At 41.7% G+C, this 27,918-nt stretch overlaps 1 protein-coding gene across 2 annotated transcripts in view; it reads left to right on the forward strand.

The window, feature by feature from the left end:
* The window catches only part of LOC136557178 (sodium channel protein type 5 subunit alpha-like), a 177,022-nt gene that overhangs the window by 101,301 nt on the left and 47,803 nt on the right, over positions 1-27,918 (forward strand). Inside the window, exons 17-18 of one of the 2 annotated variants that reach the window (XM_066550788.1) lie at positions 15,357-15,503; positions 22,311-22,431. In XM_066550788.1, coding sequence (XP_066406885.1) covers positions 15,357-15,503; positions 22,311-22,431 — 268 coding nt within the window. The remainder of the gene's footprint in view (positions 1-15,356; positions 15,504-22,310; positions 22,432-27,918) is intronic. The other variant, XM_066550798.1, reaches the window with a different exon arrangement.

Here is a 27,918-nt window from a genome sequence, read left to right on the forward strand (position 1 = left end):
AAGCTCCAGGGAAGGATTCTGTGTCAGGAGCTGGGCACAAATCAGCTGCTTAAGGTTAATTTCTGCTGCTGTGTTGTGGAAATCTCTTCAGTGTCAGTGCATCACCAAAAAGTCTTTCACAGTGATCATCTCACTGGGGAGTGGAACAGCAAGAGGTCAGAAAACTTAATCACAAGCTCCACTGTCCAAATAGAAACCTAGGTAACAAAAAGACAAGTCTGCAATTTTTGGTGAACACTTTTAGGGTGGGTTTTTTGTGTCTGTTTAGGGACTATTTTATTGAAATGATCTGTGGATCAGTGTGGTAGTATGAATAATATCTAGTTTTTCTCTTTGAAGTCCTTCTCTATTCCCCTGCTTGAACGAAGAAGCAGAGAACATTTGAAAAGTGAAATAGGAATGCAGTAGATGAAGAAGAGAATTGGGGAAAAAAAAGAAGTAAACTTCATTAATTGAGATAAAGAGAGTTTAATAGGAAAGAAAAGAAAGATTTAATAATACTAAGAGTGGAACTAGAATATGCAAAACAAGTGATGCTCCAGGCATTTGCTCACCACTTGCTGATCAATGCCCAGGCAGTTCCCAAGCAGTGGCCCCTGGCCACCTTTCCCCCCAGTTTTATGTACTGAACATTTATTCTCATTCTCAATCCAAAGTATGGCCCTGTACCAGCTACTGGGAAGAAAAGCAACCTTATCCTAGCTTAAACCAGGGCTGTTCCTTAGTATCAGGTGAGCTGTAAATATTTCCTAGTGTATATGTGGATAATGGTGTACAAACATGTTTAATTATGGAATTCTGGGTTTGGTAATTTTTTTTCTTTTTGTTCTTTAAAGATGCCCACACCTTTCTGCTATGTCTGACAGATGGTAACAATCTCCAACACTCTCAGATTTTTTTTCCTTCACACTGAAAGCAAGAGCCTGTTGAAATTTTGAACTCTGGAAGTGTGTGCCTGTGCATGCTCAGGGGTGTGTGTTGCACCACTGTATCATTCCTCTCTCAAGATAAATAGTAACATTCACAATTGCAAGATAAATCCCAGCATAGGGCGTAGGGGGTTTAGGATTTTTATGTCTTAATGTGCTTTAAAAGTGTAGAAATGCAGATTTCTCTTTAGCTGCACTATGTGTGTAAATTAGTGGAAGAAACAGGTTATCATTACTGTATACCATAAATGTGGAATTAGAGCTTTAGTAAGATCTATTAGAGTCAGGAGAGAAAGAGCTGATGTAGAAAAAGAGGCATTTCACTGAAATAATATTATGAATAAAAGGTTGATTTGGAAATATTAAGAAAACTCCTAATAGTTTCAATAATATTGAAACCTCATCACATGTAATAGAAATATTGGGGATTCAGAGTGAAACAAAATAGGGGGAAACAAAACCCAGTAGGAGAAGCAAACCAAGATTCTGCTTTCCCACTGTATCTTTTAATGAAATTCTCAACAAACATTAGAGGAACATTGTCACATTACCACAAGATATTTGGATTGCAGTGAAATAATGTGGTTCACTGCTGGCATGTGCATTAAACATAAGGCATGGAGTTGAGAAATGAATTAATTAGCTTTGTCATTAGTGCTTTCCAGGCTTGGACAAACAGCTGCTGCAGGTCACTGCTGTTCCCCTGTGCAGAGCCCTGATCAATGGTTTGCAGTTTTTATCTGCAGGTCTGAGGGGTCTACTGCAGAAAAGGTCCAAATAAGCAGAGAGTTCATCTACCCAGAAAGCAATTTTAACAAATTCCTAGAGGGGAAGATGTGTGTGTACAAGGCTGTTCCAACTCAAAAACTCAAAATACATTGGCATAATAAATAAACAAAAATAGGAAGAAGCTTAACAGCAGAAATTATAATTGTGTGATGAGCTTTGCATTTGCTTTTCTGCAAAACCCTAATAAATTTGCACAGCTGTAAATATCTCCAAAAGGAGCAGAGCCATGAGAAAGCAGATGCCAACAAATTGAAAGATCTGTCATTTTTACTGATGCCCATTCTAAAGATGTATGATCTCTGGACTCAGAGGAAAATTCTCTCAATCAACATGTGGGTTACTGCAGGAGAAATTATTGTATTTGAAGGCTGATATGAAATCCCAATTCCCTGGATACTGAGTTGTGGGACATTGCAGTGGGCTGGCCCTTTAACCAAGGACATCCCTGTGGGACTGGGGGGAATAAATTTCCTCACTCACAGCCAGAAACTTTAATCCTGCAGGCCCCAGCTCCATGGGTGTCCTTACCTCCTCCTCTCCAGGATGTCCAGAATAACCAGATTAGAGCTCCCAAAGGAAGAACAACATGAACAAGAGCAAAATTTACATGATTGCACTGAGAGGGCACAATTAGGGTGAAGTATCATTTTGTGCAGAGGGCATCACGTAGAAACCAAACAAGAAATACCAAGGGTATGCTAAACATCCAAATCTATTCCAACTTTCCCCTAATTACAATCCATATTTTTACATATTTCAATATTTTAGTATGTACAAAGGGAATGTGTATGTACATTTACTTCTGAGGAGCAGACAAAGTACCCTGCTTCCCTTTAAAGTTGTTGGCTGACCTGGAATTGAGCAGCCCTTTGGCAGCACTGCCAGAACGTGTTTTTCTCCTTCTGCAAGTGGATTTTGGTGCAAGAGCATGGAAGAGGAGGTGACAGGAGATGCATAAAAAGGGATAACGTGGATGAATGCCTTTGCAGTGCACAGCTAGTAAACCTACACAACTCTTACACACCCTTTACACATTCTCTGTCAGTTGAAGATGCCAGCCCAGATATCCTGTGCTTCTATCAGTCTGTATTGTCCAGTCTAAAAGACTTATCCAATCTAAAAGACTTGTCCAGTCTAAAGGAGAGAGGCTAAAGGGATGCTGGTTTTGGGCAGAACCACAAAGTCATTGATCTCAATAACTTTGAGACTGGTGATGCCCCCTAACTTTGGGTGTTTTAGGGTGAGGATCATCTCAGCTTACAGCTCCTGTACCAGAAAGGGTACTTCCCAGGTTCTTCCCAGAAAGTCACAAAACTACTCCAAAATAAGCCGTTGTGGCTATGAGAAATGGGCCCCAGAGCATTGCACACAGCAGCTTGAAATTTCAGATGATGAGAAAACTTTCTGTGACTGCACATTTTCCTCTGAGTAATGGAAACGTCTAAGTTTAAATTTCAGCTGCCATTTCTATTATCAAAGCTTGCACTGGCAGCAGCCATGCTCCTGAAAGCTGCCAATTTGTGGCACTGTCATTGAGAGAGTTTTGAAGGAGTGAGCCCACCTGATGGCTCCCAAATCTCCTTTGATTACTGAGATGCAAGTGAGATGCTCTGCCAGATCACAGAGCCAGGGTACCTGTACCTGTAGCCCACACATCCCACAGTGAAAGGATCCAAAAGGAAAACAGAACAATGAAAGTCAGCACAGGCACAAGAAATGGGGAGTGAGGCTGAGAAAGAGCTGCCTTGAGCTAAATTAATTTGTCACTGCTGTGTGATATGTGTGCTGCTGCTGGTCACTGCAGCATTTTAGTTTGTTTCTTTATCTAACCCCTTCTCCTTGACCTGTTTATAGTGCTGGGGAAGTCTCTCCCTCTCAGTCCACAAGATTCCTTAAGGATTTAATGATTTTTAGCCTCATAATGAGAAAAAAAGAATAACTCTCTTTCAATTTTTCCCTGTCTTTGACATATAAAATATGGGCTTTCCCAGCAGGAAAGCAGCTCCCAAGAGCTCAGCAGGACCAGAGTAATGTACAGGCTGCATCTTCTCGAGGTTCTTTTGGGTTCTCATTTTGTCTTCCTAGATGATTAAAATGTGGAAGTTACCATCTTGAGCCTCCACAGAGTGCCTTGTAATTACTTTATGACCATTTTTCATATGTGGCACCACCTTTCAGTGCCCTGAAGAAGAAAGAAATAGATTATGGGGACAGCAAGGTGATGAGATAATTAAGTGGATACAGTCCAGTCCAACTAATGCAATGGATTCTACAACAACTTACCTGCAATTTAGCTACATTGAAGGTTTCAGACATCAGAGGGGTTTGTACAATTTACATTAGCTATCTAAGTGAAAAGCTTTTATCTTCAAAAACTTCTGCTTTAGTTTTTCTTCCCTTTCAAGTGGCCCAGAGTTGTAGCCCAGAACAGTGTGTGCTTTTTTCACAGTGACATCACTTTTTGGTTCAGAGGAATCCTGTGATAAATGGACCTAAAGGAGGTTCCAGATGAGTAATGCTGGGTGTCCTAAATCAGCCCCCAAAATACAACATCCTGCACATACAGTTAACTCTATCTTGTACCTATTACCACAGTCTCAGTGAGGTTCAGGTTTTTAGGCTCACTCTCTGGAACCTTCTGTTCATCCATGAGTTCCTACAGCCAGGAAATTTTAGTAGTGCCACCTAAAGAAAGGGCTCTACTCTTTCCTTCTCATTTGAGTCAGTCCATCAGGGTTGTTACATCTTTCTGCCCTTCCTTAAATTGAGTTACTACACATGTTGCCTTACTCAAATCTCTTGTTAATGGCCACCCAGAATGCCACTGAGGAGAAAACCTTTTGTATTTGCTGGGTCCCCAGACGAAGGAAGGAACAATGAATCTGGCCTCGTGTTCTCAGAAGGTGAATTTATCAATTTATGATACTATATTATATTAAAGAATACAGAAAGGATACTTACAGAAGGCTAAAAAGATAATAATGAAAACTCCTGACTCCTTCCAGAGTCCTGACACAGCTTGGCCCTGATTGGCCAATGAGTGAAAACAACTCACAGCAGAATCCAATGAAACAATCACCTGTGGGTAAATACTCTCCAAACACATTCCACATGAGCAAAGCACAGGAGAATCAAATGAGATAAGAATTGTTTTCCTTTTTTTTGGAGGTTTTTCAGCTTCCCAGGAGAAATGTTGGAACCCAGGACATCCCTCTGGCTGTCCTGGATGGCTCCAGCCCCTGCCAGGGGGCTCAGAGACCTTGGCACAGAGCCCAAGACCCCTGTGCCTTTGATTTTGACCCATGGAAAAAATTACCAACCTTATATGAGGATTTACAAGCCACAAAAGTTTAAGTAGAATGATAGTTAGTTTGTTACAAGATAGAAAAGTAGAATTTTGAGTTTTTAGAATGGGGGCTTGGGGTCCCAAGATGGAGGAATTTGGGCATGCCTTGTCCTTCTTTCTCCTTCTTCCTAGCCTCCATCTTCTGGGTGTTGGTGGCACTTTTGGATTGGTTTAGGGTATGAACACACTGTCTAACATAGGTGATAGGTATAGGGAAATTATTGTAAATAATGTACATGTAGTTTTTAGTGTAAAAAGATAATACCACTTCTGAGTTGGGCAGTGTGCATCTGTCTGACCTGCTGGACAGACCTCGGCAGGCCAGGGAAAAATGTTATAGATAACAGCAAATAAACAACCTTGAGAACCAGAACAGAAGAATCCTGACTCCTGATCTCGTTGCCGGGCTGGGAAAAGAGACTCTGACACATCTTAGGGTCATCCTGAGAGAGAAAAATCCTGGGTGAAGGGATTTTTCAGAAAATGTGAATGCCACAACAACCCCACACTGCAGTGGCTAGTGGCTCTGTTGCTCGTGGCCACATCTCACACTGAGCCCCTCTGCAGTGACAGAACCCGCCTGGACACCAATTTTCCACAGAGATCACACCTTTGTGCCTTCACTGCCGAGCCAGCAGCACTGGCCTGCTTGTCTCCAGAAGATGCCATTATGGATTTGTTCCAAGGCAGTGGCTAATTGGGTCACACACAAAGTGCTGCCTGCCTGCTGCTGGGACCCAGCGCTGCCCAGCCCAGCCTGGGCTCCAGGCACGCACACCCCTGAGCCCTGGCTGGGCTTGCTGGGCTCCCAGAGTCCCCCCACAGCCACTTTGTGCCATCCCGAGGAGGAATGGCCCATTCTCCTGCCTCAGGATCACCCCTGGCAACAGGAATCCTGAAACTGCAGAAAGTTGCTGCTGTGTCTCCTGGGGCTCACCTCTTCCTGACCTGGCAGGGAATATTGCCTGCAGGACTGTGTTTTTCGTTGCCTCTCAGGCTTCGCAGCTCCACTTCTCAGTGGGATTTTCCTAGACCACTCTGGAACAGCAGCAGCTCTATTGTCATTTTTGGGATGTTTTGGGATGGAACTAGATCTGCACAGAGGACCCAAGGGCTGGTCAGTACCTGGATTTTGCACACTGGATGGGTATTGTTTGCTCCAGAGCCCACTTTGCTCTCTCAGTCATACGTTTTTTTTTTCTCAGTTGACAGTTCGCCCTCCTTGTATAGTCTGGTCTGGACTTCACCAAACACATTTCCCAGGGAGAACAGGTTTCCAGCTTGTCTCGGTTTGGAAAGACAGGAGTCTGCTAAGGAAGGCAGGAGCCTCCCCTGAAATGGAGAATGTAAACCCTCCCCACCCCTCCAAATTGCTATAAATTTTAAATTAAGGAGCTCTCAGGCAAAAAATATGGGAGCAGGAAATAACAGTTCTTTAATAGGGAAGAAAATGAAAGGATAAAATAAACAATGCAGTAAACTAGAACAACACTGACAGAGTCAGAACTCAACCTGACACCCTGTGGGTCAGGCTGTTGGCAGCAGTCCCATTGGAATTGTGGCTGCAGCCCTCCTGCAGTGTCAGGGGTGGTTCTGCTGGAGCAGGGTTCCTGGAGAAAGGTGCAGTCTCTTCCTCTGAAGATCCAGTGGAAGAAGAGGCAGCTGCTGTTCCTCTGGGAAATCCAGTGGAGAAGCTGTGCTGGTGTTCCAGAATCTCCAGATTATATCCAGGTAGGAATGCTTGGCTCCTCCCTCTGGGCTCACATCTCCCAGTGGGATGCTGTAGTTCTTATCAGCCATGCAGTGACATTCCCTAGCTGTTATCAGCAGATGTCCCCTCCTGAGGGAGGAGTGGTTGTGATCACTCAGAGATAAGGAAAACTGCCCACTTGACAAAAGACAGCTGCCATACAGATGGTAATAGAATACATCTTTCCTTGCAGCCTGGAACACAGCTGTAGATGAGTAACTGCCTCTGACACATCAAAGATAGAGCAGGCTGCCCTCGGTCTCTATTCCATTGGTGTAGCCTCTACACTGCCCTGAAATGGATCAAAACCCCAAGCTTTTATTCTCTTCTTCCCCTTATATATTTCAGAATTACTAACTCATTTCATTTGACAAGTTGAAAATGTTCCTGATGACTTTTCTTACAAGTTTTTACCAGTAAGAGATTCATAATTTTGAGGTCAGAAAGGACCATTAAAGTTTGATGGTTTTGCTTTCTCATACCACTGAGTCAAGGACTACAGCTAATTTCTGCAGGGAACCTGTAAGTTTATTTTAGCTATGATGCATCATTTGTAAGATGAGAAAAAAAAGAGAAATTTCTCAGGTAATAGAAAGTTCACCATCTGCATGTGGACCCACATCTGTTTCCTTTGTACACAGTGGAAATTTTATTGTACAATTCCTCTTCATTACAAACCTGCTTCTAAACCTGAAGGGATTCTGTAAAAGTCAACAGAATTATTCCAGGTTGATGCAAGTGTAGCTGAAATTATTGGAAATTTCTATAAAAATGCCAGTGCACAAAGATTTTGTTATAGAATTGTTTGTGACAATATCTTATGCTCCTAATAATTCTAACACCTATAAATCAGAGATACCATGAAGCCATGTGTTTATTTGACAGGGTACATTAATTTCAGCCTTTTACTGCAGGAAATATACTTTGCTGTCAGGAACCCTAATGCCCTTTTCAAATAGTATTTATTTTCTGTCTGTTTGCAGTTCCAGTCTGTGGGACACGTTCTCCCTGAGTATAACTAGATAAAATACCATTAAATCCTGCTGATGACTCCCCAGTTCTCACTGGGAGGAGAGTGAGCCCACGTGTGTACATGCATGCTGCACACAATAAATCTTACAGCATCCTTCTTGTCACCTTTATTTGGGCCAATATTTTTCTGATCATTAAGTAAGATAACAGGGGGATTTAATTATTATTCTGTACGTAGTTTGCCTGGATTTATCACTTTTTAAGCCGTATCTTTTGCTTTGTGTTTCTTGAAAACTGTGTAGAACTCAATTATTGGCTAATTATTTTTGGCAATAAAAGAGAACATTTCTGGATTTATTGTCTTCAGAAGAATAGCAGCAAGGGCATAAAAAAAAGAAAACAGGACTGTAAATCCCAGCAGCAGATTTAAAGCACCTATGTCCTCATCTGGGATTCTACATATAGGAAGGTGTTTGTGTTTATTTTGTGGCAGTAGAGTGGGGCAGAAACTCCCGTGTCAGATCTCTGCTGACGTGAGTGGAGCACTCACACCACAAACAGAGGTTTTAGGGTGCTTATTCAGTTCTCAGTGCCAGGCAAACATATTTTTCCACAGCATAATGCCTAAGGTTCAGGAAATACAGGGAGCTGATGGAGGAGAGGAAGAAAGGAGGGGGGGAAAGCCAGGCTGGCATTGAAAGAGCTGATATCAGGCACAGCAGAGTTGACAACATGCATTTGGACAAGTGCCCGGCCCCGGGACTGCGCGTCAGTCAGTCACAGCTTGCTGGATGCCATTTCCCAGGATCCATGTCCCTCCCCGGAGCAAAAGGCTGACCAGAAATGAGCATTTCTCACTGCTCCTCCCTTGGATAAAGAAAATGCTGACATTTAGCATTTTGGACAAAAAGAGCAGCAGCCAGTTCCCCAACAGCTCCTGTGCCATGTGAGGCAGCGTGTGCGTGTGTTGGAGGGGTAAAACTGCTCCCATTAATTACACTCCAAAATAACACTTCAAATAATGACTGTTTTGTTGCTGTTGCCTGTAATAATATGAAACTTTCTTAATGATCAAAATATTAACATCTTAATTGGGTGAAAGGTTCTGGGTTATTTCAGGCACTCACACTGACTGCAATCCAAGGCAAATTTCCAAAATTTAAACTTCCATCAGAGAAGCCCATTAGTTTGACTTTTTCATATTATACTGTGGAGAAATCCCAATTACCGAAAGAAACATAAAGTAGATTGTGATTAAACTTCAAAATGCAATTTAGCAGAAGGTATTAGCTTGAACTCTGAACAATGAACACTTATGAAACGCTTTCACTGCCTATTTAAGCCTATTGAATTGATAACAGTATAAATTAACTTTGGCAGTCCATCTTTTTGCCAAGTTCTTCCTCTCAGACAAGTTTTAAGAGTCGACCCTTGGAATAATGAATTTCTGTTTTATTATGGGCAGTGTGTTGCTCAGTGTGGTAAAAGATCTTAGAGCCAGAAAGACAGAAGCCATTAGAAAAAAATGTGCCTTGCTCCTCTGCAGCCAGAGTTCAAAGGCTTAAAATTTTCTGGATTAATCCAAGAAGGAACAGTGCTGAACTGCTGCTTCTAAGGGATGACATTTTGCAAAACATCCAACGCTCATGCAGAGACCAGCAGTTAGTGGCTGTGATGAGGTTTGTCTGGCAAAGTTTTAGCTCCCCTTTATTCAAAGTAGAAGAAAACACCAGGTCAGGCTGGTTCCAGGGGAGGTTTTGCTGTTAACATGCTCTGCTGAGCAGCTGTGGTTCCTGGCCAGCCCTAGCCTTGGACATCCTGAATTGCAATGGCCAGATAATTTTATCCAGCTAAGTACTCTCAGGTGTGTTATTTTTTCGGAGCAGGTACTGGAGTTTTCTTACAAATACCCTGTGACTTTTGGGGGAAAAAATGTGTTTCTTAGGTCAAACAGGAGGAAAATATCTGTGTTTTACTTACATAGGTGTAACTTCAGGCTTCCTTGCCCTTAACTCTGACAGGTGACAGCACACACAAAAATCACCTGGCACCTACGGACCTCCAGGTTGGGGGTATCATCTGCCCAGGGCCTGGGCAACAAACTCTGCTCTTTCTGAACTCAGAGATTATTGTATTTAACCTGTTTTGCCCACATGGCTCTTATGCATGTGTTAGTAGTGATTTGGATTTCTGTAAGTGTGGTTCCTATAAAGGCTGAGTCATCAACAAAGTGAAAAAAATTGCATATGGATTCACAGAGCAAATGTGAGCAGCACCTTCTAATTCTGAGGTTTTACTACTCCCTTTGCACCATTTTGTTTCTGGCTTTTGCATAGATGAATGACAGGAGCAATGACAGGGAGGGGTGGATAAATGCTGCAAAATGGAATAAAATCAGTGTACTAAGCTGTGGTGTCTGGCTGTTCCTGCTGAAATGGAATGATGGACCAAGTGGCATAGGATGGAGAGGGGGCATCACCAGTCTCAAATAATCAGGTTTAGACTTTCCTGGCTTTATCCCCTCTATGAGAAATTTGCAGGTCTTAAATGATACATGTGTGTGTCAGCCTTAAGGTAGGATTTGACACACTCTACATTGGTATTGCAAATGTTGTAGTCTGCCAATAAAATGCTCTTAGAAATGAACACAGTGTAGCACAAGTCCTTTTTGTGTCTCAGCTGTAATCCTTGTGCTGTGGTGTGGTATTGCTCCAGGTTTTCCTGTGATTTCCCATTAAACTGAGTAGTGGTAACTCTGCATTACAGAAGCAAATCTTCAAAGCAGGTTAGAGAGATTCTTAAATGTGCACACTTAAAAGTGACAGCTGCTCTCCAGCCTTCTTTTATTCCTAGCAGAATAAGTGATACTAATCTTCCCCTTCTCATATTATGGAAGTAAGGAAATTTTCCTGATATATTTGGTGATCTTCATGCAGAAAGATAAATGCACTGATTTTGTTGGTGCTACAAGGATTTACATTTATTTGTGAAAGAGAAGAACCAGGATCATAAATGATCTGTTCTGGTTATAAGCACCAACGATTCGTTTCTCCGGTTTGTGGTTATTTATTTCCCTCCCATTTCAGCTCAGATTTTTCAAGGCTTTTCAGAAAGACTGAATTCAGCATATCTGAGAGTTGTCAGCTCTGCAGACTGCAGCCTCCTGTTTACACACAGAACAAGTGCCACCAAGGCAGTAATGCAAGCTCACCGTCTTTCAGCACCTCTGCAATCTGCTTGCTTCTCCACTTATGTGGAGGTAGTACATAAACAGTTCCGTTTTCACCATCATTTACTTGTTGGCTCCTTTGCAGAGGAAGGGTGCCAGTTACTAGATGCAAACTGTTGCTGAGAAAGGGTGCCAATTGCCACCAGGCACAGGAATTTTGTGAAATCCATAGTTGTCTGCAAGGAGAAACACAAACATCAACAACCACTTCACAGAGGAAACAGCCCTCGTGTAAAATCCCTGTCACACTGCTGAAGAGGGTTTACTGCACATGAAAGGCTCTGCAGACTACCCTTATGGTATCCAAAATTTGGTTATAGGAAACTTTGCAGGTTAAAATGTGTTGTTATCTGTTAAAGGAGCTGGATTTCTTGAGGAGACTCAATGTCATAGCATCACTCATTAATGAATGGCTAAGGCAGAGATTCTTCTGCTGTCAGAATCCTGCTGCTCCTCTGATGGCCAACATCCCAAAGTAAAGGGGGATCCCCTGGCATGGCCCAGTGTGTGCAGGCATGTGTGTGGGGGACCAGGACAAGCCTCCACTCCTGAGTCTGTACCTGGAAATGTCCTGACCAGCCCCTTCCTGGAATGTGATTGCAGAATTCAGACACCCCTGAATTCCTATTAGTGTCTCAAATGTGGGCTTCAAAGAGGCAGCTGGATGCATGAGTATGGTGGGGGGTGGAGAACATACATGGCATCAAAGCTTCCCAATGGATTCTGACTTGAATAAAAGGCAGCTTGCATTTGCACTGTCTCACCAGAGAAAGGGAAAACCTTTTCATAAAATAGTAAAATAATTTACTTCATCCATCCACATCATTTTTGCTCACTGGCTCTGCAGTACCAATGGCAAGGGAGGAGGACCCCAGAGCCAATTCCCATTTCTTTTCTCCCCACCTGCTTGGGACAGGAAGCTTCCTGCTATCAAAGGATTTGCACATCTTTCTCACAACAGCCACAGCCAGAGAATCAGGGAACAAATGTCACAAGATAGGGTCATGATCTAGGGAGTGAGAGAAGCATCAGGAGAACCCATTTGAACCGATCACCACCCGAAAGGCAGGTCCTGGGATCCTCTTTCTAAATTTGTTTGCACAGAATGGAAAAAATGATATTTCCATGGGGAAGGAATAAAGTGAATCCACGTTGATGACAGGTATTTGCCTTGTTTTGCCAGCAGCAAGTCCTCTTTCCAGAGGAGTGGCATTTGCACTAATCCCCCTTTGAGCCTGGAACAATTAGCCGATCTGTGCTTTTCAGAGACACGACACAGTGTGGAGCCTTTGCATTTATTTGTGTCAGCAAACAACTATGTGGGTCCGTGCACCAGCACTCTTGAGATGTCACCCAGATTATGCCCTGTTTCCAATCTGGTAGCTGTTTTCCTGGTGCTGCAACTTGGCTGCAGTGTGAGAGGGGACAGCACTGTCCACCCCCTTCCATGTGCTAATCACTGGTATGGTGTTGGCACATCACCTCTTTTTAGGGCCCATGTCAGAGCAGAGGTCAGCAAACTTTTGGTTCATGCTGAGGTCAGTCCTGGGCTCCCCAACCCTCCCTTTGCATGCACAAAGTTTTAGTACTATTCAATATTTTTACTTTACAAATGAAGAAGGCGACTGAATTGATAAATATTAACATAATGCGTATTGCCTTGGCAACGTGGCACTTGATACAAAAATTAAACATAAATTATGTAAACCACCCACGGTGGGAAGCTGTACAGGAGATAGACCTGCTGCCGTTGCCACCAGAAGAACAAATCATCTGGAATAAGGACAAAAGCAAACAGCCTGAAGTTAAACAACATAAACCAAATGCACCTTTCCCTGTGCTGATTTTCAGGTGCTGTGTGCTGGAAGTGAGACTGTCACATCTCAAGAGAATGGTTCACCAGGGCTGTCATTGGTTGCTTGCAAAAACTCAGTTGATTCCCTAACACTCCTTTTGGGATCAGCCTGAACAACCATATTCTTTGGAACAGTCTATTTCTCTTTCTCATTTCCTCCCAGCTTATAAATTTAGAGGACAAGCCTGAGAACCCACGCTGATGAACCAAATCATTGTCTGAGCACATGTGCGTGATGCCCTCATTGAATATTTTGCCAGGATATATTAATCAGTTTTAATTAACATTAACTCATTGGTCACTTGGTGCAAGTGTGATTTCTGGGAAGAAGCCAGGACCACATTTCCTGGAGTTGAGTCTCTATGAAAGCATTGCTAAATCCTGGTACCACACAGAGGGATTAGTAAATAGAGAATTGGTGTAAGTTTGGCATTTGACTCTAGCTTACAAAATAATTTGCTTAACAATTAGAATATTCATCAGATCAGCTGAGTTACAGGGTCTGTCCTCTTACAGTGCACAGTTTCTAGTGAATCTGAGTGCACAAGCTTTCTGCATAAATGAACTTGAGACGTCACCTCAGATTGTGTTGCACTTTCAGCATGAAACAATTGTTTCTGTTGTTCCAGTGCTATAACCAATATCATGCCATTAAGATTACTTGGTACTAAGTTGTATGCACATTGCATTAAAAAAAAAAAAGACATTTTATGGCTGAGTGCCTTAGTTGTGTATACTGTGCCTTCCACATTGGCTTCTCTGCTGAATATTAAACTATTTCCAAAGATAAGGACTGCTTAAAAGCCTTAAAAAGTGTAACTTTTTGTCAGAGACATACCTGTACCTCTGTGGTTATTGGCCTATGAAGATCAGTGCTAATGTGTGACTAGAAATTGTATGTAGTACCTTCCTATGCAGAGGGTATAGGTTTGGACATGCATAATTTGATTTATTAAAATTGGAACGTATTTTAGACCACGTGCCCTCCGAAGCAGGAAACAAGTAATTTGATTTTAAATTAATTTCCCAGAAACACACAGCAACATTTGAAAAGACTGCTACAAACCTGACAGTCCAAAAGTATTTATACAGAGAGCAATTTGCTTAACCAACAGTTTCCTTTGTGTCATTTGGTCTTTCAGATAGTTACATTTGGAATAAAGTGTTTTTCTACTCCGGGTACCTCTTGAGGGACTTCCTGTGGTGATGTGGCTTTAAAACTGAGGCAGGTAGTCTGGGGCTCCCTGGGGAAGGAAAATTTGCTTAATGCCTGAATAACACTGAATGTCAGTCAAGTCGAGGGAAAGGAAAAAAAAAAAGCTGGACAAGTGAAAGATAAATAGGTTTAAATAATTACTGTTGAAATCTGGTTATGCTTGTAATTTTTCTCTCAGCATGGAAGTCCCTCTGTAAGCAATTCAGCACAGCCCTTTGAATCCTGCTGGAGTTTTATTAATATTTCAGTAGCTGCATTAGTAATGGCACGAACAGTGGTAGTGCTGTGATGAGCTGTGGAGTTTTCAGTGAAATCCCTGCCTTAGGTGGATCAATAAAGCAACACAAACAGAGCACCTGGGCCTCCAGAGGGAGGGACCAACCCTGCAAATGCCCTTTCCTCTGCCATTAGTCCTGGGAGAACTTCTAGAGAGCCCAGCAGCAATAATCACCACCCCAGGAAGAAGAGGCTGGATTTAATGGCGCCACGCATAGGAGCGAGCACAAGGTCTACTCAAATGTGTTTACTGAGAGAAAAAAATTATTGCTGTGCTTCCAGAGTCCATCCCCTTTCACAGAAGTGCTTCAGAGTGTGCTCTCCTTTCAGCTTGTGGTTGAGCCCCCTGTGCTTCAGTGGGTGCAAAGTGGCCTTAAGTGTTTTGCTGAATAGAAGCCTCATACATTTGCGTGTTTACCTGCAGCTTTTCCATATCTATTTTCAGATATCTTTTATCTTTTCCAGTGAACTTTGCATTTTCTTCCCCTGCAATGTGTGTCTTCTCTGAGTGTGGGGATTTTTCACTGTTTCAAGTAGACTCATAGAACAATGTTGGGTTTTGCCCTTGTGCCTTTCTCCAGCTTTTACATTGTCACCAGTTGATTGTGAATTTTCAGAGTACACTTCTTGGTTATTTGACAGCCACCTCTCTCTGCACCTCAGGTCACTGGAGGAAGTTTGTGTCTCAAAACCAGGCTCAAAATGGAGATGGCAAGGGAATTTTCTTCCACCTCAGCAACAAAAGCTCAGAAAAAAAGTTGGCCTATTTGTATGTCCATTTTCTACAGCCAGATATCTTGGCATATCCAAGTTGCTGAAGCTCAAAATTTGCAACACAGACTTGTGTAATCTCATTTCTTGCCATTTTCTTTAAGATGTAGTCCCCTGATGAGAATAGTCCAGGCTGTTTTCTCTTCTAGCTGGAGAGTTCTCCTTAAGAAATAAGCATGCTATCAAAGAGAAAGAAAATAAACCCATCTAGGATTATTTCCAGCAGGAAAAGCAGCTGCAGCTGAGGGGGCAGCGATGCCAAAGCCCAGGCGTCCGGAGTGAGAACTCTGAGATTTATGAAGAGTTAAGTGAGTTGCACGTGGATAAGCAGTTGAAGGCTGAGCCACCACCTCCAGTAGGGCAAAAAGAGGTAACACAAACAACTTTCCTACCTGATACTGCATGAAATTCATTGCACCAGCTCCGTAGTGCATGCCACTGGTTTATGGGGGGGTTTATGGCTTGTAAAAATACATGTTTGTCAAGGGGTAGGAAAGCAATAGTGTGTAATAGGTATTACAGTCTTAGTAAAGAAGAGAGAGGATTTTGTCGTTATAAAAATAATTGGAAAGCTTGGAAAACATGCATTATAAATTAAGATGGAATTGTAAGAGGCTTTTGGGGAAAAAAAAAAAAAACAAACCACAAAATCATTTATAATGTTACTGTCTCATTTTAGGAGAAAATATGTGTGTGATTTCCCACTGAAAAGCAGCTCTAGGAATGGCATCTGCTGACTTGGCAGACCTGAATGTTGAGTTCACTGGAGGGCATCTGCTCTCTGTCACAGATTAACATTTCTTTTCCTGTTAACACACACCCAAGAAAGGTGCTGCAATTTAAGTAGCTGATGTGAAGGTACTAACTAAAGAGCAAGTCTTGGTATTATTTAGTTGATTTGGCCAAAGTGCAGCTCATTAATTGTTTCTTGATGGGTACACATTGACATTTATTTTCAAGTTGTATGAGGATGTTGTCCTTATAACCATAAATATCAAAAATAATGTGTTTGTACTGTACAGTGAGTGACTCCAGGCTGTGTAATTGCCTGTATTATCCTTGCTGACTTGTTGGGGGTTCTTCTCCTTCAGATTTAGTATTTTATTGATATAACTTTGCCTTTATTATTAGAGAGTGATGGATTCCTCTCTTTGAAATCAGGAAATGGAGGTTTGGAATGTCCTGGGAGCTTGGAGAACTCCACAGCTGCTTGAGATTGGATACAGGGTTTGTTGTGTGGGACAAAAATTGATGAGAGGGAAAGGATGGCACAGCACTCACACACATCACACCTTTCCCAGTTCTGCTGTAAAACTGCTGGCAAGTTTGTGCCCAGCAGGAGCAATCCCATGGAGAAATCTGGACAGGACAACAGGAAACAGACCCATCCCAGAGACAGGGCTCCCTTTCTCCAAGCCTGCTGATTCATGTTGTCATATGGGTGGAATTTACTGAACTAAATGTAGACAATCTGCATCTGGACTTGTCATCTGAGGCCTCTGTTTAGACAATGTAGGCAGGTAAATGTGTCTCCAGCTGAAATCAGCATTTACATTAGGTCAGATCTCATAAAAGTGCCCATTTCTCTCCATTAACTATAAAGGGAGCACTTAGGTTGCACATTTAGGTGAGATAAATTCCACTCACAGGAACCAGAAACCCTCCAGCCTTGAAGCATTTCTTTAAAGGGCAATCCTTGCCAGAGTACATCTTGGCATATTCATATTCAGAAAGAAAACATCCTGAATTTAGAGGAAGAAGACTCAAATATTTGATATCCTGGTCTCAGGGAAAAAAAAAAATAGTATGTATATTTAGCAAAGAAATACAAACAATGTAAAGAAGCATTATAACTAGGAAGAATTAGAAGACCACGTCAGGCATTTTTCTCTCAGGGGATTAGGTATCCTTCATGTTCAAATATCTTCAAGACAAATGGACCCTGTGATCCTAACCAGGGAGGCCAGAAAACTATGTCCTTTTTTAGTGCTATAACAAAATGTCATGATAAGTCAGGAACATTCTAGCCTCGATATATTCAGCAACATCGTGATAAAGAAATAATCCCCATTTCCTCCCTCAGCTTTCAAAGGATCCTGAGACACAAATGCCACCTCTCTATAGCAGAGTATAATTGACTCTATTTGCAGCTGCTTAGAGAGAGGTGCAGGAACATGGCAATAATCCAGGGATGGCTTGAAATCGAGCGGAAGTTCACGCGAGGCTATGAATGCCAACACAAAAGAGCAAAGCCCAAAGGATGCTATTTTGGAAGGTCTCGTGTGGACACCACATACCCACGGTCCCCCTGTGCAGAAGCAAGCTTGCTGCCAGCACGCCAGGACACACTCGTGATATTTTTTGATGAATGTCCCAAGAAGTTGCAAGTGGCCAAATAAAGCCAACAACTGCAAGGGAGTAACAGATTTGGTATGGCCAAGAGGCAGGGCTTCCAGTGATTGTCAGCAACAGGAAGCGCTGGATGTGTTCCGAGTAAAACTCTGTTGGTGTCAGTAAAGGGTCCATTATATGATTAAAAATTCATTCTATATCAATCATCAGAAAGGCACCGTAGAAGTAAAATCATTGGTGTCACGGGTGGAGAAGAGTTGGGAGTACAAACTGGTTGCTTTCTCTGCCAAAATGCTGACCCATAAAATATTCACACAACTTTGTGGAATCTGGCTTTAAATGGATTTCTGGCTTTTAACTTAGATTTCTTCACTTACCAATAGGAATAATTCACTTCTAAAAAGAAATATCTCGTGCCTGGGTAGATTTCCTTAAATACCAGCCTTTCCTCACAATTTTTTTCCCCTTCAAAGTGCCATTACATTAGAGTCTTTTAGCAATTTTATCCATCAGTCTCTTTGTTTGAATTAATATCACTTACTTTAATAGACTCTTGCCTGCTTCCTATTGTCTGGGGTTTACCCCCTAAAGTCATGCACCATTGTTCTTTAATTTCATTATTTTTTGTAAATTAATATCTCTGAGCCACTTATCTGACTTTTTTTACCTCTTTCTTTGCAACTCCCTCAACTGTTCCTTTTCTGAGCTCTTTTGCCAAGGAGGAAGTGCAATATTCCAAATACAATTTCTACAGGACTCTAAAAGAAGAAATAATATCTCATTATCGCGACATGATGCTTTCATATGGTTTTCTACATTGTTATATCCCACTGCAAAATCACACCTATTTTTTTTTAAAAATATTACTCCAGGTCTCCAAAATGTCCATTGAAATTTCCCTGTAACTTTCCCAGTTGTACTTTTTTAAATCATGTCCCATTTTGCTATATTCTCTCCATGTTTCCCTTCTCTTTTCCCTTCTGCTTCCTCGATTTCAATACTCTCTCCAATTTAATATTATCAGCTAACATGAGGATTATATCGGTCAGGACGTCTTCTGTATCTTTAGTGAAGATAATGCTGACCCTAATCCCTGCAGATTTCCTCCTCTGAAGAGAAAGTTTGTGCTATATTTGGATCCTTAGAATGGCTTTTCTCCATACAGCAATGGGTGAACCTGAGCCAATTACAATTTAGTTTAAAAGTAGGCTTTTCTGTAACAGACATCCAACTGTTTTCTTAAGGTTTATATATCATATGTCAATTTGATAGATCAAGGCTCTGATTTTCAGAGGTGAGGCAGAGAAGAAGGGAGGTAAGAGGGCTAAGCCTTGAGCAAACATCAACTTTCTATGAGATTTCATCATCTCACTGCTAAAGGTTTTTTAAAAAACACTTTCAGATCAATTTGCTGCTATTACAGGCACAAGCAGTGGGTGTGGAAGCCCTGTCCAGGCACTTAAAACAGTCAGTCCATCAACAAACACTTTAAAAACTGCCTTCTGCAGCATGAATTTATGCACCAGGGGAAGATTTTCCAAAGAGGTCTCTGACAGATCCCTTGCCTCTGCCTGGCACACTTGCTCCACTCACCTATTCCAAGAAAGAAGGAGGAGATTATGAATTTGTCCTCTTTGCCTTCTTTTGAGCTCTTTTCACCCTGTTTGTGCAGAATTCTCTTAGCACACAGGAGAACCACCTCACTGCCTTTATGTCTATGACATTTCACTCTTAGTAAGCTCTCTCCTTCTCTCCTCTCTGTCTTTATTTAATTTACTTTAATCACAGGCTGCAGCAAGTGTTTAGTGATCTGTGATTCCCATGATTATTCCCTTTCCCTCCTCTCTCAGCTCAGTGTTGTGTTTACTTATTGCAGCTCTCCTGGGCCGTTTCCAGTTTTCCATGAGCATTCACTATTGATTGCTAATGATGTGTTAACTGGGTGTATTGGATCCCTTTATTCTCTGCAGCGTGCCTTGCCTGGGTCTGCTGGTTTGTATATGTGTATATATAGGCTTTCTGGCTATTTTTCTACTTACATTTATATTAATTCTAACAGGCTCTCCCCCTTCTTGTTACTGATCCCCTTGTTGGATGATTTTAAGAAGTGGTTTTTTTCTTAGACAACTGAATTTTGATTAGCTACATTCCCCTCATCAATTGCTCTTGCATCCCTGACTCTTCCCTGAGTTCATTAAAACCTTCTTAATCCCTTTAACCTTTCTGGCAAAGAGTAACCTTTGCTTCCTTCCCAGAGTCATCCCTAATCTTTTCCTTCTCTCTCATATGTCTGGTTCCATTTTCTAGTCCCTGTTTATACCCTCAAACCTTAATCTATTGTTTTCTGAATCCATGTTCATTGCCTCTTCTTCTTTTTGAATGCTTTTCAGAAGAAAACCTGTCTGTTTGCCTTGCATGTTCCCTACCTCCCTCTGACACTGATGGATTCTAATATTTCCTGGAAACTCCTCCTGATAAATAACTAAATAGTCTGTGATAATTTCATTGTATTTTGTTCTGTGAATTTCCTAACCTGTCTCTGCTAAATCCAGCTCTCTAGTTGAAAATGTTATCAAGCTGACATTGCTCTCACAGTTTTCTTTGATTTCTGGCTATTGGTAAGAATTATACCCAACAAAGCTTCTCTTCTCATTGGAACCCCTATTTTCTACATCCTACAGCTGCATATGATTTAGGACTATTTCAGTGATCTCTGTTTTGACATCTTCATAACAGAACACATAATGACTAAATGCACTCCCTAATGAACAGCATCATAAAGTTCTGACTGTGCTAGAACTTGGTATGACATTTTTTCCCACCATCATACACTGTTGTGAGTCTGTAGGAAATGGGCTCTATACGACAGCTGCATTCTGAATATGGCTTTTCAGAAGCTTTATCCGTATCTTGGACCTGTTCTGTTCTTTCTGTTCTCTCTTTTTAAAAGGTCTCTTCTCAATTGTTTGCAGATCTTTTGCGAGCAGCATTAAAAACCCTAGCCAAGACTATGACCTTCTGGATGCTGCAGCTAATTGCAAACAAGTAGCTTCCACCCCCGCTTGCAAGTGCTGCTGGAATGTTCAGTCTTGCCCATTTTACCCCAGGTTCAGCATTTCTCTGAATTCAGCTATAAATTTTGCATTGACTGTGTATGCTGGAAAACAGAGGACCCATTTTCACATTAATAATAAATATATAAAGCTGTGCCTAGTCTCTTACTCCATCACCATCATGCTTATAAAAATACTTTATCTGTATGTGCCATCTCTCATATAACTATCTCACAGGCTGTTTAAAAGCGTGGGTAAGTATTATTGCCCTCATTTTTTAAAATGAAGGCAATAGTATTGCAAGATAAAGCACAAAAACTTTTAAGTGGGAACTCAGAGACCAGAGCAAACCAGTTCACAAATTACACACCTCTCCTGCTTGGAGCTATTTGTCATTGCCATGACCCACAGAAGATACCAGCTTTGGTATTGCCCACTTACACCAGTTAATGCTCTAATACATCCAGAAATAAACTGTGAGCAAGACTGGGCAAATATCAGGTCTTTCACCTTAATGGCCAAGCTATTTTTATTAAAGGTATATAAAGTAAAATTTAATTTTGGATTAACACAAAATAGAAATTCTTCATTTTAGCTAGAAAAAGAAAATAGGGGGGAGATATTTCCCCTTTTCTTCTAAAAAAAGTGTCTTGATTCTGTTAAAGGAAAGTTTTACCTGAAATGAAATTTCTATTTCATATTTGGGTGACTTAATGAATCGTGTATCATATTTCTTTTAATCATGAGTTTAGCCCTCAAAACAGATTTTGAAAATAATATATTCCTTAGAATTTTTTTTTACCCACATCTGCTTGAGAGTTCCTGCTCTAAATAGATGAGACAACCGGTGCTTCAGGGAGTGGGAATATTCTTGCCCCATTTTGCAGAGGAGGATGTGAGAAACACTGAATTTAAACAGTGCACCTAAGATGATGGTGTCAAATATTTCAGGCAAGTGGTAGAGCCCTTGGGACACTTCCAAAAGCCATGTGCCCCTCTTCCTGAATCACCTGGAGATCAGAATGGTGTGACAGAAAGGCAAGGGGCCATGTCATGTGCTGAGAACAAGTCAGGCTCAGGATGAGACAGGAGGAAGAGCCCTCTCAACAGATTTGTACTTTAGTTTCCTGTGGCTGGATGCTGGAGGAGAGGCTGTCAGCAGGAGCAGAGCACAGTCCTGACTGAGCAGGTGCAGATTTCACCCACCAGCTGTGGGTGAGGAACCTAAGGAATGAGGCCCAAAAGACAGGAACCCAAGGCAGGTCATCCAATTCATCCTTCAGCATTTCAGGAGTTAGGTCCCACTTCTGGTACCCCCCACCCAAAGGCAGGAGCCTTCAGGATGTCAAGCAGATGAAGTCCATCATTCCAAGGTTCCACCTACCATAAACCAGAGCAACCTGGTCTAGTGGAAGGTGTCCCTGCCCATGGCAGGGGGGCTGGAAATGGATGATCTTGAAGATCCCTTCCAACCCAAATAATTTTAAGATTCTGTGATTAATATTCAATGGCTGTTCACTCTCTTTCTGTGGTTTGCTTCTCTGTTGTATCAAAAAGTAAGTTCTGTGTGTTAAGTTCTTGTTGTTGATGGGTCAGTCCCTGGTCTCAGGGTAGAGCTGTCACCAAGGAGTGGCACCTTGGGAAGTGCATGGCAATGTCTCTGTTGTGGTGGCTTCAGCTGGGGTGCTGGTTAGTGGAATGACAACTCAGATACTTCCTTCAGGGCAACTGATCAATTTGTTTTCCACATCTTTGCTCTTGTTGACAACAAGCTTGATGAAATCAGTCTTTCTGAAGGCAGCACAGTGGATTTGACAAATCCTGCAGAACTGCTGGAGCAGATCCCCGAGTTTGCTGAGGAGCTGATGGAGCCTGAAGATTGCTTCCCTGAAGGTAAGAGCCTGCATGTTTCACTGCAATGCTGGGGCAAGAAACTTTCTTTTCTCTTAATGAGCATCTCCCAGCCTTCTCACCATGTTGCTCTGGTTGCTTGCAGTGGTATTTCACTGGGTGCACTTCATTTTTTAGGCACTATAATGCTCCAAAAACACACCCAAAATCCTTTGTTACCATTAGTCTTTGGATTTCGAAGGTGAGATAAGCCAAGAACGTGCTCTAAAATGCTCTGCAGCTTCTAAAGTCTTAGGCTTTTAAAATCATAATTTGTGCCATAAAGAGTTGTTTGTTTCTTTCTTTGTTTGTTTTTTAAATGCTGATTTTTGTCATTTGGTCAGTGAAGATTTTTGCCTTCCAATATATGTGCATGATCAAATATGGTAAAGAACTGACCCGATCAGAATGTTTACATTGCTTAAATATATCCAGGCAGTTCACAGAATCTGTCTGGAGGGTTCATGAATCTCAGGGACTTTCTTCCATTTATTTTAAAGTGTGTCAAGATTAGCACATCCAGTAACTTTCATCTAGTCAGAGAACTGCTAGGCAAAGGGCATTTAACATAATTATCTTAGATAACAACAGACCACATTTACATATCTCTTTTAATACTGAAATTCACCATCATTTTATTAATATTTTAACACCAGCCTGCTCCAAAACACAGATGTAAAACCCAGCTACATCAGAAGATCTGTGTTAAAATAAATATAAAAAGTAAACAGCATCCTAAGTGATTTCTTCTCAGAGTGAGTTCTATTCCAAATATTATCTCAGTCAGATTTTTTGTTTTCCTATAAATCTGGGTTGGGAAAAACAGGGTTAGCTGAATGTAAGAATAGTCCCTTGAAAATTCAAGCATTATTATAAACAAAAACAGAGCAGCTCAGATGGGATCAGACAGAGATGATTTGCTGGGTATATGAATGCCCCTGAAGTCAGCAAAAATGTGCATCTCTATATCTGTGAGAAAGATGATTGAATGAGGTAAGGGAGCCCTGCAGGGCTTACAAATGTCCCTTGGATCTAAACATTTTTTTGGCAGCTCTGCTTAAAAGCAGTAGCCAAAAATTAATGCAGTTGACGGAAGAGAGCATGGTGTAACTATTCAGGCCCATGCAATAACATTTCAAAATTAGATCTGGTGTTTTCATTCTATCACAATATATTTCTTAATGGGGCTAGTGAGCAGCAATCTCTGTTGTGCCCTGCAAAGTGATTATGTTATAGATACTTAAACAAGCCAGTGCTGTGAGATCAGTGCTGTTCAGATGCCAGTTTACAAATTCTGAAACTGTGTTTGGCCATGACCACCATCCAGTGTTTTAAAAGAAATGGGACAGACACCACACAACAGGTTCCCAGAGCAGCAGCACTCTGTAACTTGATCTCTCTTAAAATAAACAGACCTACCTGAAACTCCATGGTTCAGGACCATAATGGAACCAACCCAGTCTGTCAGCTCTTCCTCAGGGCTGTCTGTGGGATGCAGGGCTCTTCCAGATGGATCACGGGAAGTATTTAACCAGCTTTGAAGCCTGCTGATCAACCTGGCAGCAGAGAAATGCAGAAATGAAGACACAGTGGGCTGAACCCCTGGCTTGCCTTGGGTTACTTCCACCCAGGTTCTGGCTCCTGCACCCTTCCTCCTGAGCACCCCTGCTCCTGCATTTTGCTTTTACTCTAAATCTCTCTTAGTTCCTCACTAGTGCCTGTGCAAGTCAAGGTGTTTTTCTCTTGTCCCAGTTTGCAGCCAGCTGAGCCTTGAGCTCTAAATGCGAATTGAAGGAGAGTCTGCTCTCCTGTCCAGGGACACCTGCAGGTGCAGGGGACAGCCTCCTCAACACATCTGCTCTCCTTTCCTGTGCAGCGCAGATTATCCATGCACATTTTTCAGACTTTACTGTTTTGGCTAAATGTGATCACATTGCTCATGGATTTGGCAAAAATGCACAAACACAGTGTGATTATTTGCTCATAAAATTTCCACTGAAATTGCATAAACTGAAAGTCCAAATGATTCTTACAGCAATGACATTAACATTAGGTTTAATTTATGCAGAGAAACAAAGTGTTTTCCTGTAATCAACTGCTATTAAATATTTCCAATATTTTTGCCCAAACTTACTACTGCAATTAAACCTCATGCAGCTGTCACTTCAGTCTAGTTAAAAACCAAGTAAGCCAACTAACAGCAGTCTAATTAGCTGAGATGACAAGACTTTAAACTACAAAAATGAAAATATTGAAGGGAATGCACTGGGCAGGTTTATCTAGTGCTGCCTTTAATGACTTTTTATAAAAAGATACAGCAATTTTTGGTTCATTCAGGAGTATAAAAGTTAATATTTGTGAAAGAAGGAGATTATGTGAAAAAGAAGAGGGAGAGGGGAAGGGTTAATTTCTTAACTTCTTTAGCTATCTAAATTCAAACTATGACATTTCTCAACGCATCCAGCCTAGGTTATGTCCTGAACAAATATGTTCCAGATTCAGGCCCCTTTTTTTCAGATAACAAAGGCAACAAAGATAATGCATGTTCTTGAAATAGTTGCTGAAAGTTTGCTGAGGTCACAGTTTTCCGGGAGTTGGGTGACCCAGATAAGCCATAGGTCGTTTTTCTTGGGGAGACTTGTTAATGTGTTATCATCTCAAAATAGCTTTGATTAGGGTCAACAGGGAACATTCTTGGGTCCGGAAATGTGAAGGCAAGGTAGGGTCACAGCCCTGGCAGCGAGCAAGTATTGCTGGGAAGAACCAGATAGAAATGGAGAGACCATTTCTGGTTGCCAGTTGATGGGAAAGGAACATTTATCCAATGCCAGCTATTTGGGTACTTTTTCCTCCAGATGCCTTGCAACACGCCAGTCCTGTTACCTCCATCGGTATGTGTTCTCTGCAGCAAAATTTACTCCCTCTTTGGACATTATCTTCTGTGTCTCACAGAAGGTCATCCAAAGAGAGCCCTCAGCCCACAGGGCTCTCCTCTCTCCCAGACCCTAATAGGAGAAAGGTTCCACCAAGTCCTCAGGCGTAATTCCCCGCTGGCAGAGGTTTCGAGGGTCATGAGGGAATGAGCAACCTCGCTCAGCGCATGGTTGGTCGCAGCTCGTGACAACAAGGACGCCCAGAACCTTTCCATGGTCGCATCTTTCCATGTGACCACGAGGTGGGAGCCATTATCGCTCCTAAAACACCCAAATGTCAGCTGGAAAATGCCGCGTGCCCAAGTGAAGTTGGTCTGATTAGCGGTGGGATCTGTGTCCTGCCCTTCCCAACCGCGGATAGCGGCTGTTTGGAAGCAAAAAAAGGAATAGAAGAAAAATACAGACCATTAAACGGAATAATTCTGAGCAGAGTTACAGGGACTGCCACTAGATGAGTTTTAAAGGCTGAGTAAAACCAAGCCAAACTCAACAAAATGCGCTCATTGGCATTCCTAGAAAAAAATCATGGAACAAACCCAAGTTTTAAAGTATCGCTTCCCTCTGGCTGTCATACCTGAGATACTCTGTGTTTTTCCACCAGGAACAGCATGCTGGCATTATGTTGTACACAATTCTCAGGCATCATAAGAATCTTACAGCCCTATTAGGCATTCAGAATTAAATTAATACAGGTTGGACAGGCCCTCTAGATTTAAAACTCATCCACCCCCTCACTCAAAGCACAGATGACATCAGTGGTAGGCCAGGCTGCCCACTGCCTTTGCTCCAAGGCATCACACTCCTTGATGATGGGTTTCGAGGAGAGTAGAAGAAGATAAACAAGAAATGTACCCTTGTTAAGCCCTTGAAAGGATAAAAACACCTGGCTGTGGTTTTGTCAGATGCCCTCTTGGCAGCCCCCAGTTGTATCACACAAGTGAAATCTCGGCTCTCCTGATGTGTCTCAGGTACCCAAACGCTGGAGATAGTGATTGTTAATCTCTCTTTCACACTATAAACCCCAGCTTTACAGTCACATAATCATGGAATACTTCAGGTTGCAAGGGACCTTAAAGGTTATCCCATTCCAACCCCCCCTGAGTGTGTTAGTAGTGGGGCCAGAAGATGAGAAAAGAGTTAAATAAGAAGAGTCTGCTGAGATCATGTTCCCTCCAGCATGGGGAGAGAGTTGGGGTCTTTCAAAGGGGGTACAGTTGGGTTTGCTCTCTTATTTGTGGATACCCAGGTAGCCAGACTGGTCATTAGAACCCCAGCTTGGCATATATATATACATATATATATATATATATATATATAAATAAAAGCCATGTTATGAATACCTGCCTGCTTGAGTTCATGCTTAGGAAGCTCTGTTTTGTGTCAAACCAAGAAATGCTGTAACCAGTGTTCAAAGCTAAGGAAAATACTGTTTTGTTCTAAAAATGAATGTCCCAATAGTTGAGAACCCTTGTGTAAAGGCACTCACAAAATTGCTGTACTTTGAACACAAGGTACCACATTTGCTGGACAACAGAATGGGAAAAATGAATTGGTGTTCCTGGTTTATTGAGAGAACCAGCAGCCCAATCCATCCAAGGCAAAAATAATAATTTTATGAAAATTTAAGTATATATATTGGTGTGAACAAGCAGTGAACTTATAAATTCTTTGCCCATAAGCCTAAAATCAGTAGGCTTGGCTGTCAGGCATCGAGGAGGAAGGTTTTGCAGTGTAACTCCCACATTTACAAAGAGATTTTTTTTTTCCCAATGCAGCAAGGTAATGCAATCAAATCTAAGAGCTCCATGATTAGAGTGCACCAGGCTAGAAAATGTGAATATGGAACAAAAGGGATATTTACACAGAATGCATTGTATATTAAATTCCTTCTCCTTTTTTTTTAAGATATATTTTAATCTTTAATTTGTGCCATGGGACACCCTAATGACTGAAGGGACTATTTCCCTTGTTATGAAATATGACTGAAAAGTAAATAATATCATGGTATATCAATGCATTTGGAAAGGCTTCTTGGTAAATAGGCCTCTGTTTTATGAGAAATGGCATGAAATATCTGAATGTCAATTGAAAACAGACATTGTTCTTGGACAACTTGGCCACAGATGCAGCTCAGAACAACTTCACAGATTTACCAGTAAATAATTCAACCCTTTGGGAGGACTTCTTCTACTGTTTTTGTTCTGATGAGCAGTAATCTACCAACCAAAAGACCGTGGTGGAAATGAATCAGTTTGCTCTCAAAAACGATGCAGCCCAACATGAATTACAGTGGCAAAACCAAGCCCTGGCAACATCACAAGGTGGTCAGAGTCTTCTGCACAACCAATTCCCTCCCAGCACCGATTTCAGTGGCATAGCACAAATCTGTTGGACCAGGCAAGATGAGTAACTGTCATAAGAAATGCCAGAGGTTTTATTCCTGCCCTGACACTTGGTGTGATAAAAGGTGTTAATGAATGTTCTCCATCATGTGGATAAAAGTGCACCAAAGCTGAGCTTTGCTGACCACCTGCCTTATTATAGGAACAGCTGGAAT

This window comes from Molothrus aeneus, chromosome 1, assembly GCF_037042795.1.
Source record: "Molothrus aeneus isolate 106 chromosome 1, BPBGC_Maene_1.0, whole genome shotgun sequence".
NCBI lineage: Eukaryota > Metazoa > Chordata > Aves > Passeriformes > Icteridae > Molothrus > Molothrus aeneus.